Here is a 12,222-nt window from a genome sequence, read left to right as displayed (position 1 = left end):
TGTTTTGCTTATCCATAAATGAAGCTTTTGCTTTTGTCCACCTCACACACAACACAAAAATTGTAGGTTCTTCATTTTTTTAACCTAGCACATGGAAGCCCATACTATAATATTATAGTTTTGCTTCATCCATGGAACCTACTTGTCCATTACTCATGAGACTCCCAGGCTTGTTATAGTGGAGTCTTCCAATTCATGGACTAATAATAATAATAATGCAATCCTCAGTGTACAGCACACACCATTTGTGCTATGTGGTGGTAAAAACTGATGATGCTACAGGTTCTTTGAGGCATTTTGCTCTGAATACAGTAATCACTTTGTCAGTACTATACTGTCAAGCTATTCTAATAGAACAGTCACACAAACCCATTTTAATTTTTGGACCTAGACTTGAACTATGCCACCAATACCTATATCTATCAACACAGCTAACAATAAAAGGAACCGTCGTCCATGAATAATTTCAAGACATTGCAATGTAATGTTCAAAACTTGTCAGTCGCTTTGTGCTGTATCCCTAGACTCCTGCATCTGTGACTCAGTTTACTACAAAATCTGGAAAGTACCTTTCAAAAATCATGGCTAAAACCTTAATATTATTCCTGGGGTAAACCACACCATGTGGTTATAATACATACAAAAACTAGAATTAAAAAATAACACCTAATACATGTATATCAGCAGAATGTGGGTACAAAGTAGAAAAGGACAACTAGACATAAATGCAAAAAATATAAAGAAATTCTAACAGAAATGTTTAATTTCAGATTGCATTGCTAAAGACATAATTTAAACTGTTCCCTAGCACATCATATCATGTGTCTGGCGGTGGATTATCATCTTGTAGGTTAGCTTTTCGTTTCTCCTCCTCCCTCCAAGTCTATAAAAGTTATTAAGTTTGTATGTAGATGGCATACATGTATGTTAGACACAAACATGCACAATAACAAATTGCTGTACATCATGCTGTAACAAATTTGTTTCCACCCTTTACAGTGTAAACAATAGTAATACTGTATAGCAGGAGCTTCTGAAGCAGAATTCTTTTTGCCATCCAAGAATTAGTATTGGTCCACTAGTAAGTATCAAGTGAAAAGGAAACAGTATGTGTATTGGGACAAAACTGAAATTTGCCGTTTTGTTCATATTATTATTACTATTATTCTTATTATTCATAATATTATTCATGTACAACAAAAGTTATCCACTTTTTCGCGCTAAAAACTATATAGCCATGCTTACTGAGTCCTTCCGCGTGTTAATAAGCCCGTATTCCACAGATCGCCAACCACCCTACACCTCAAAAATTTTCTAAGTTCTCTTCGCCATTACACTATTGGCAGCAGTTCCGTATACTAAAGAAGCCGTATAACAATAAAATTACAGGATTCCATTGTGTGAGCTCCTTTGGGTTTTGTTGCAGCGTTAATCAAGTACTCAACAGCACTTCTTAGACTTAGATCTCGCATAGCGTCTCTGCGTGGTGAGTATAGTCTACTTCTTCCTGTAAGCGCACGGTCGCGATTTGCTACGAGCGACCATACAAGCGCTCTCTCAGAGACATAAAGAAGTGATAGTGCTGACACCAGAAATTATTCATTGTTATGAATAGTTTCTATAAACCATATTTCCTTTCCACGTAAAGCCTAAAGTTGGGTGGAGTCAGTGTTAGTGTTAATTAAAACTATTTGCGAGTGCCTTAATAGTCTGACCACATTGTGTAAACAACATGGCTTCATGCTGTTTATAACCCATGGTTTATAATAGGCATTGCAGCTATACACAGTACCTGACTTTGTTGTTGTGAATGATGTGTGTGCATGCACATTAGCTTCAGACCTTCAGTGCTGGTCACTGTAAAGTGTTAATAGCACATATTGTTTGTGGGAAGTCATGCATCCATATACATGTCAACATAGATTTCTTCACTGTGGTATACTCAATGAATACAATACTCACATGAACAACAAACTCTAGCTGCACAAATTATATTGTACGTAGCATTATATTATCATTTATACTACTGTGCACCAGTGAGCCAATGTTGTAGTCCATGCACCCATGGAAAATCTGTATATTATGATTCTTCTTATTGTGTATGGTCTTGGCTGAAATAATAAATGCACAGCCACTGACTATTTTAACTTATAATTATATGCTTGTCAGAGTTCCATGTCTTCAATTGTCTTATGACAGGTAGCTAGCTCAGTATCATACCATTTGGTGTGTGTATATTCATGAACACTGCATTAGGATGCTAATGTGAGTAAGAGACTAGAGTTCTGACACATGTAGTAAGACAAGTTAGACAACAGCTGCTCACTGTTGTGTGTAATGTATAGTCTCGTCCACAGCCAAGAGCAGTCAGGTAAATACTCTAATAATGCAGTCAAGTGTGTCTGATAACAACAAAGCTTACACTGAACTTGACAGCCACTAATTGTAAACTGCTCTACATATATCTACAACAATTATCATTATCAGTAAAACAAATCCATTACTGGGCTAATAAAAAGTACACAAACTAGATGAATAAAAAATTGGAAATTTTAAAATGGGAATAGGGATTGCTGAAAAAAAGCCACCAAACAAGAAGGGATCGCTGGGGTGGTAATGCAAACCACAAATCCCTATTTTGACTCATTTTAAAATGACTCAGGGGAGCATGTAACTAAATATTTATGACAGAGAGTCAAAATAGGGATTTGTGGTTTGCATTACCACCCCAGCGATCCCTTCTTGTTTGGTGGCTTTTTTCAGCGATCCCTATTCCCATTTTAAAATTTCCAATTTTTTATTCATCTAGTATTATTATTCTTTCGTGAAGAATCCTGGGATAAAAAGTAGCAAGGCTTGCTGAATGGATCAGTGTGCATGTCCATGACCTATTTTTGATTTTGTTTTCAGCCCAAACCCAGCCATTTCTTCTTGCCAAAACACCATTAAGCTAGAGAAGCCATACAAGATCATGCTCAAAGTTAGTTTTTTGGTGTGCGCTGCTTGTGGCTAATAGAATCTGTCTTTATTAAACTCAGTATAGGCCAAGAAGCTTAATCTGGCCATGCTCTAATAGAGCAGTCATGTAAATACTCTAATAATGCAGTCAAATGTATAACAACAATCCTTGTACTGAATTTGACAGCTATTAAAGGCACCAGTAATGTAAATCGTAACTCATATTGGGTGACTCTCAGTTTGTATGTACATTGCAATTTGATCAGTTTTATGTGTGTACCGAAGTGTTACTATGTAGAATGCAAAATTACACTATTCACCACAGTCTTCATTATCAATCAAAGAAATCCATAATCCATCACTGGATTAATAAAAAGTACATAAACTAGATTAATAAAAAGTACATAAACTAGATGAATAAAAAATTGAAAATTTTAAGAGAGAGAATAGGGATTGCTGAAAAAAGCCATGAAACAAGAAGGGATCGCTGGGATGGTAATGTAAACCACAAATTCCTATTTTGACTCATTTCAAAATGACCAAGCATGTAACTAAAGATTTATGACAGAGAGTCAAAATAGGGATTTGTGGTTTACATTACCATCCCAGCGATCTCTTCTTGTTTCATGGCTTTTTTCAGCGATCCCTATTCAAAATTTTCAATTTTTTATTCATCTAGCAACTATTAAAACCCAACAACATTTCACTTTTCATCTCCCACTGCATTAAAATGATCAAGATACTCTAATAGAGCTGTCATGTAGCTAACTACTCTGACAGAGCAATAAAAGCTACAGCTTAGTCACAACTTTTGCCCTACAGTTAGCTAGGTATCTACAGTTTAAAGCACTGGTAAATGTTGATACCTTATTTTTCAGCTATACCCTGTTTTAAAAATCCTAGATCCACCACTGGTGGATCTAGGATTTTTAAAACAGGAGGATTGAATCAAACGAAGGAGGATTGAAGGATTGAATCAAACGAAAGTAGGAGCGATAGGAGGATTGAATCAAACGAAAGTACAGAAATTATATGCTTTTAGTGGAATAACACATATAGGGATAATGTTATGGGGGTTGGTAATAGGATGGTCAGGAATAGGAGGGTTGTTAGTGTATTTGATGATATATGTGTTGAGTTCGGTATGTTTATTTGGGATATTAAGTGGAGTGTATGAAGGAAGGGGAATATTAGTACAAGTGGCAGGAGCAGTGCGGGGAAATCCGGTTTTAAGTGTGAGTTTATTATGTGCTTTGTTTTCAATGGCGGGAATACCTCCATTGTTAGGATTTTTAGGAAAGTGGTTGGTCCTTATGGGTGGAGTGGCGGAAGGTTATTATTATTTTGCTTGTTTTGTATTATTATGTTCTGGGGTCGCCGGGTTTTATTATCTGAGAGTAATAAAATTGGTATATTTTCAAAAAGATAAGGATGTTGGATTGTTAATTTGGGGAGATATTTTGAATGGTAAAAAGTTTCCCAGTCGATTGGCATATTTAGTCGGGGGTTGTTTATATTTTATTATATTCTTTTTCTTTTTCTCTAATTTGTTATTTAGTATTGCCCATTGAGTGGTTTATTCTTTATTTTAAATATAAATCAATGAATACAAAAATTGACACTTTGTATCAATTTTTGTATTCAATGAATGGCAAATTCTATTCTATTCAATAGAATAGAATTTGCCATTCAGATTTTATAAATGGGTATTGCATAGCCATTTATTAAATCAATGAATGGCAAAGGGATAATCGAAGATTATCCATTTGCCATTCTGAATACAAAATTACAGTCAAGAATTGAATGTAATTTTGTATTCTGAATCCACAAATTGATAATTTAAATTAGCAATTTGTGGATTCAATGAATACAAAAATTGACACTTTGTATCAATTTTTGTATTCAATGAATGGCAAATTCTATTCTATTCAATAGAATAGAATAGAATTTGCCATTCAGTAATAAGAATGATATTATTAATAATTTTTTTGCCGTTGATAGGGTGTGGTGCGGCAGGAATATTTGGAAGGTATGGCAAATTCAGAATGGCAAATTAAGATACTAAATCAATAAATGGATTTAGTAGATTAATTTGCCATTCAATGAATACAAAAATTGACACTTTGTATCAATTTTGGTATTCTGAATCCACAAATTGATAATTTAAATTAGCAATTTGTGGATTCAATGAATACAAAATGGACAATCAAAGATTCTCCAGTTGGTATTCTGAATGGCAAATTCTATTCTATAGAATAGAATAGAATTTGCCATTCATTGAATACCAAATTACATTCAATTCTTGACTGTAATTTGGTATTCAGTTGCCGAGTATGTAGGGGGGGGAGGGGAGAATTAGGTTAATGTAGACTATAGGCCTTCAAAGCCTCTGGTATGAGTTCGAGTCTCATATTCTCCGTTAGCCAAATCTCCAATTGATTGTAAAATTAATTGGAGATTTGGCTAATTACATGAATGGCAAATGGATAATCTTCGATTATCCCTTTGCCATTCATTGATTTAATAAATGGCTATGCAATACCCATTTATTAAATCTGAATGGCAAATTCTATTCTATTGAATAGAATAGAATTTGCCATTCATTGGTAGAGTCGACTAATGGTAGGTCATTAGAGTCATTGTCTAAAGGTGCAAGTTCGAGTCTTGCCTCTACTATTAATTACAGAATAAAAAATGCCGAACGGCAAATGGATACAAAATTACAATCAAGAATTGAATGAAATTTTGTATCCATTTGCCATTCTGAATACAAAATTACAGTCAAGAATTGAATGAAATTTTGTATTCAATGAATGGCAAATTAGAGTTTAGGAGGATTGAATAGGAGGATTAGAGTTTACTTAAACAGAGGGCCAATAGCAACAATAAACGAGTCTGAAAATTGAATTTAATTAATCCAAATTATAAACATTAATTAAGTCAAAATACGCAATTAACATGAATTCCATTAGGTAGAGCTTAATGTGTGTTGTAGTACCTCCTCTGGTGTACATGTACAGTATATCACATACCTGTAACTTGCATAGTTCTTGTAGTTGAGATTCCAACTGAGCATTCCTCTCTCTCAATTTTTGTATGGAATCTCTCTGTGTCTGTTCTACCTTTAGTCGGTTTTCTGCTCTGTCTCTTTCTTGTTCAAGTGACTGTTAAAAGCATGAGCAAACACAAATGACAACAATAACTGACTGATCAACACTGTAGCAAAAAAAATGCTTGGTGTACCACAATAGAAAAATTGTTTTGGTTGGCTAATTTCCAAAATCAAAGGAAATTTTCCAAACTTTTGTGTATTTCCAAACATTGTTTAGACCTTTAACTGCTGTAGTAAAATGGATATCAAGCCTACCACAGTGTATATAAGGTAAATAGCAAATGGTGAAGTAGACTTACATGCAATGCAGAATCAACCCCTGTCCAGTGTTATGAGTGCATGCATTTTTACCATATGTGATGTAAATTTAGAAAACCGTTGATGTCCACAGATTTCTTTAAAATTCATTTTATTGCTTCTCTGTTGTCTATAGGGACACAGAGGAATGGACTGGCAAAGTTTCATCTGGTAAGCAAGAAATACAGCACTAGATAGCCAAATGAGCAAATAAAAGAATCAAGAAAATAATCTACAGGCACTTAATAAACCATCATAACATACTGATGCAGCAGTGTATGGAGTTGAATCTGTTCACTGTATGAATTTGTGAATCCACCAAGGTAGCCCAATTAATATATGTTTTGGGTTCGAGAAGGAAGGCATATTCAAGAAAGATCATTGATAAATTCTTTACACTGCAACGTAATTATACAAACACATGTAATTCGGAAACCCATGCATCCATGCATGGAGAATAAAAACAAAGGTTTTAAAATTTGCCATGGACAGATGATACCTAAGTTTTATTGATTGTTAATTCACCAACTATTAAGGCGATAAAACTTGCATAAATTATTTTTGCAAACTCACATATTTTACCTATTGTTTTTAAATGTGTTACAAAAGTACTACTGTGCGTGTATCAATAGTTTCCCAAAATTTGGTCACATATTGAGTAATCATTTAAAACAGTAAAGCATCTGAACTAAGTCCAAAAAACATTATATGTCTTTGTTTTAAAATTATCATCCAATTACAAATAAAATCACAGAATTAACCAACCTTGCATTGTCTTTTAAGGACTACAGTTTCCTTCAGTAGCTTACGCTCACTGTCTCGTAATCTGGTATTATCCACCTTTAGTGACTATATTGACAATCAAACAACAACAATAATAATATATGTAAACAAATCACAAGTACGCAGCAGTGATAAAATGTTGTCTAATTACTTTTCCCAGTCTACTGGTCTCAGAAGCTTGCCATTAGGCTACTTGTCATGTGTCAGTATCAGTAGTTAACACTCTCAGTTTGCAAGTAAGCTTTAGATCCCTACATGTGGTCTTCACTACCATGCAACTGCCAAAACACTAATTGTCTGAAATGTACATAAGTACTAAGTAATAGTTAGACTTCAGACCACAGGGGTCTAAGTAATTTAGTAACCCTCAGGCCCTGTAGTAGCACGACACAGGGCTTAGACCACTGTGGTCTGAAGTCAAGTTATTTAGACCCTTTATGTAGTTGTTGTACCTTAACATTGTTGACAGCTGCTTGTAACAGAGAAATGTAGCGTTCATTAGTAGAAACAAGCCATTACTCCACCCGTTACAGGTTTAAAATTAATTTTCAGGTGGCGTTTCCAACACAGTCTGCAGTCCGGGTGCGCATAATAAACATGAAAAGGGTCTAAGTAAACATGAAAGGGTCTAAGTAAACATGAAAGGGTCTAAGTAAACATGAAAAGGGTCTAAGTAACTTAGACACCTCAAAAATCCACCAAATTCACCACCAAAAGGGTCTAAGCTAGGAATGCACCTAGTAATGAACAATGATTATTACTAGCACTACCACTTCACTGAAGCATCATGCCATTATCTACATGATGATGAATTAAAGAGCTCTAGCCTAAAAATATTTTCACATAATAATATTATTGCCAATACACATGTACAGAAGTACGTAGTAGAGTTCCAACGATACAGCGTGTAGACGTATCAATATGTTGCCTCTGGTGTATCACAATACAGTGATATATTGTACAATACAAAGTGGAGTCTAAGCAATGGTCTAGCTATGTTACTTTTTTTTTGTTTTTAAGAGAAATTTGTAAGCTAAGTTTTCTTTGAAAAGCATTACATGCTATTCAGTTTAACCACAATGTACAATAATTTGATTGTTAGCCATGTTAACAAGCCACGATATGTAGATATACCACGATATGCGATATATCGATACAGTTTGACTTTGTATTGATAGAGTGATATTGTCTTAAAAAGATACGATACACAATATTAGTACTAGTAATAGCATGGGTAGCAGTGAAATTTGGGATAAATACCACAAGTGTTGTATTGGAAATGGGGATAAATTTCATGAGGCAAAATGGGGATAAATTTCACGAGGCAAAGCCGAGTGAAATTTACCATTTCCAATACAAGAGTGGTATTTATCCCAAATTTCACTGCTACACCCATGCTATTCCCAGTTAATACCATACTCACTGCATGTACGCAATTTGTCACTATATGTACTAAACACGCATCAACACTAATTGGTGCTACATTGTTAACATAAATTCTAGCCAATGAAATTGCAATTACAACTTTTTCACTGCTGTCAGTGAAATACGGGATAAATTTCACTGCTACTATTGAGACTTTTGTATGGGCAGTGAAACAGGTATGGTATTATCATGAACCACGATAGTGGGTTCATAATAGGGATCGCCCATGTGTTTTTGCAAAAACTCTAATAGAACGCACGCCTAAAAACCACCTTGGAAAGCATCCTCCAACTCAAAACCACCCTCTGGTGGTTATTTGCAATTAGTATTGGTCCACTAGTAAGTATCAAGTGAAAAGGAAACAGCATGTGTATTTGGGACAAAACTGAAATTTGCCGTTTTGTTCATATTATTATTATTCTTATTATTCATAATATTATTTTGTTTCACTCATGTACAGCAAAAGTTATCCACTTTTTCGTGCTAAAAACTATATAGCCATGCTTACGGAGTCCTTTTTCATGTCCATGACCTATATAGACAAAACCAGGCCATTTCTTCTTGCCGAAATGCCATTACGCTCGAGAAGCCATACAAGATCACACTCAAAGTTAAGTTTTTGGGTGTGCGCTGCTTGTGGCTAATAGAATCTGTCTTTATTAGACTCAGTATAGGCCAGGAACTTTGTTGCAAGGTGGTTTTTTCCGCTCCGTGATAATTGTACGTGGACGGGTTATCCAGATTAAATACTCTAATAGAGCAGTCATGTAAATACTCTAATAATGCAGTCAAGCTACAACAATCCTTGCACTGAATTTGACAGCTATTACAGGCACCAGTAATGTGAATTGTAGCTCATATTAGGAGCCTCTCAGTCTGTATGCACACTGCAATTTGATCAGTTTCATGTGTGTACTGAAATGTTGATGGTGTTACTATGCAGAATGCAAAATTACACTATTCACAACAGTCTTCTTCATAATCCATTACTGGATTAATAAAAAGTACACAAACTAGATGAATAAAAAATTGGAAATTTTAAAATGGGAATAGGGATCGCTGAAAAAAGCCACGAAACAAGGAGGGATCGCTGGGGTGGTAATGTAAACCACAAATCCCTATTTTGACTCATTTCAAAATGACAGAGCATGTAACTAAAGATTTATGACAGAGTTAAAATAGGGATTTGTGGTTTACATTACCACCCCAGTGATCCCTCTTTGTTTCGTGGCTTTTTTCAACGATCCCTATTCCCATTTTAAAATTTCCAATTTTTTATTCATCTTATCAATATATTGCTGCATCTCTAGTACATAGTGCATTTTGGAACAAAATTCAGGTCCTTGGTGTCAATAAAATTTTAATCCAGAAGGTCTACATTACAGGACAGGTATCACTGTATGCAGCTTAGTTGCTGTATACACATCAGCTCACTTCTATTTTCTTGGATAGATCTCTCATGTGTAGATCTTCACTTTTGGCTCGCCTTCTTCCACCAATATCTTCTGAAGGATCTTCACTACCAGCAACACTAGATGCCTCACTGGCTAGCTGTTCTGATGATCGTCCCTTTCCTTGCAGTGAACGTGACAAGATGTTGGGAATAAGTGTCTTTTTTAGATTTTCAAAGGAAACAGCCTTGCCAGGGGTGAGTCTGCCTGGGGCTATTGAAGATGATGAGCTTGTCATACTGGACTCTTCCCAATCACGAAGTTTACGATAGCCATAGTTCTTTGGTACCAAACTAGGCCCTTCAAGTGGTCTATGTCACACAAAACACCAATATTATGCTGATTATGAATATACAGTAAAATTATACTATTAACCCATACGTAAACAAAATGCAGTTAAACAAAATCTATATCTACCAGAGTTTTCCAGTAGTGTGCACAGTAAAACTGTCAATTTGATAATAACATCAAAGTTATTCCTTATTAAATAAGAGTGGTGCAACATCACTCTGCTGTTCTTTAGGGAAGAGCCTACAAGTCTATATATACGTAGGTGCATTTGTTACTGCAAAAACTGTTCAAAACTACAGAAACTCCACAGCATAACAGTATGAAACATTTAACTTATCATTTATAAAAATTTAAGGGTGCAAAAAGGAGAATTTATTTCTAAGCTCCCTTCCCCCTGTGAAGGAAAAAAATGAATTAAAACATACATTACAGGCATGTCCTTCTCCACTTCCTTTACTGCGTAACACTTCTCGCTGCATAATACACAAGTCACATGGCCTTCCAAAAAGGGATGGATAGAACAGTAAAGATCGACCTAAGGTAGACCATCACACTGCCAGGGTTTACTGGCAATAGTCATGACATAGCCACACATAAACTAGAAGACACGATGAACTCCAGCACTGCTGGCAAGACCTATATAATACATGTAGATCTTACGGAGAGAGGCTATTAAACTTCCACAAGCAAGACAAGGACGGTTGGAAATTTGATTCCCTAGTTAGCATCAGGTACCCATTGATGTTACATAGGCTGCTTCCCAAGGCCACCAGGTCCCCATTATATAGTGGGTAAAGTTTCTTGGATAAGGAAACAAAAACCATAGGCATTTCAATTACCAGGCTGATGTTCTAGCCATCTTACTATGCTGCCAATGACCACACACACACACACACACACACACACACACACACACACACACACACACACACACACACACACACACACACACACACACACACACACACACACACACACACACACACACACACACACACACACACACACACACGTATTGTTGGGAAAGCAATTCCAAAGAACCAGATGAGTGCCCACGTGGCCAGTTTGAAAACTGAATTGCTGATATTTGAAAAATGTACATGTATTATGGGAACATGACTTACAATGCTTCAGACATATTATCATCATCCTCTCTGTTGCCAAGTTCCCTTTCCCTAATAAATCCCTCCATGTTCATTACTAATCCTTTTAGTTGCAAGATGCGATGAATACTGAGCTTGAAGGCATCAGATACACCACCAAGCTGTACAGGATGGGAACGATATTGCCACATCATGACCTTGATAAGTTGATCAGCTACTTTAGCCAGTTCTTCGCACTTTTGAGAGAGACTGCAATGCAATACACAAATCAAAAGGTAGCAATAATCCTATCTCTCTTACACACACATGCTAAAACAACCAATGCTACAAAAAAAACAACAACAACAACAAACAAACAAACAAACTAAAACCTTGTACACTAAAACCATTTGTGTGCTTTGTATTTAAGTACATTAATAAGATGTTCAAAAATATACACGAAACATTTCACAGATAACTGTAAAACACATAATTAAAAATATTCAAAATATTAGGGGAAGTACCTTCTACCGAACCGCACCAGAAAATAAATGCAAAACGTTAACCTAAGTAATATATTGCTTAACTTTACTAAATAAAAGGATTCAACCGGGTTACAATGAAGGAATATAAAATTTCCTCAGTGCTTACTGTTCTAGGCCTTCGGCCGTGCAAGAGTGTCGAAGCTCGCGTAGACATCTTTCAAACTCCGGAACGGTATCAAGCGGTGTGAGCCTAACTGACTTAACCGCTTGGTGTGAAACTGCCATAGAAATACTGCTCTTCTATTAGAGTTTCGAAATCCCGCGTAAGAATCCGCAAA

At 35.7% G+C, this 12,222-nt stretch overlaps 1 protein-coding gene across 1 annotated transcript; it reads right to left on the bottom strand.

Moving 5' to 3' along the window:
* Positions 1-579: 579 nt before the first annotated feature.
* On the bottom strand, positions 580-12,222 carry LOC136258228 (calponin homology domain-containing protein DDB_G0272472-like). Its single transcript, XM_066051563.1, has 6 exons — positions 12,051-12,222; positions 11,442-11,669; positions 10,010-10,337; positions 7,133-7,216; positions 5,991-6,122; positions 580-883 (listed from the first exon to the last, which is right to left on the bottom strand). The coding sequence occupies exons 1-6, from the start codon at positions 12,167-12,169 to the stop codon at positions 818-820; spliced, it is 957 nt and encodes a 318-aa protein (XP_065907635.1). The 5' UTR covers positions 12,170-12,222; the 3' UTR covers positions 580-817.

This window comes from Dysidea avara, chromosome 6, assembly GCF_963678975.1.
Source record: "Dysidea avara chromosome 6, odDysAvar1.4, whole genome shotgun sequence".
Classification (NCBI taxonomy): Eukaryota; Metazoa; Porifera; class Demospongiae; order Dictyoceratida; family Dysideidae; genus Dysidea; species Dysidea avara.
The sequence above is the reverse complement of the archived record's forward strand: the minus strand, read 5'-3'. Positions and strand labels throughout refer to the sequence as shown.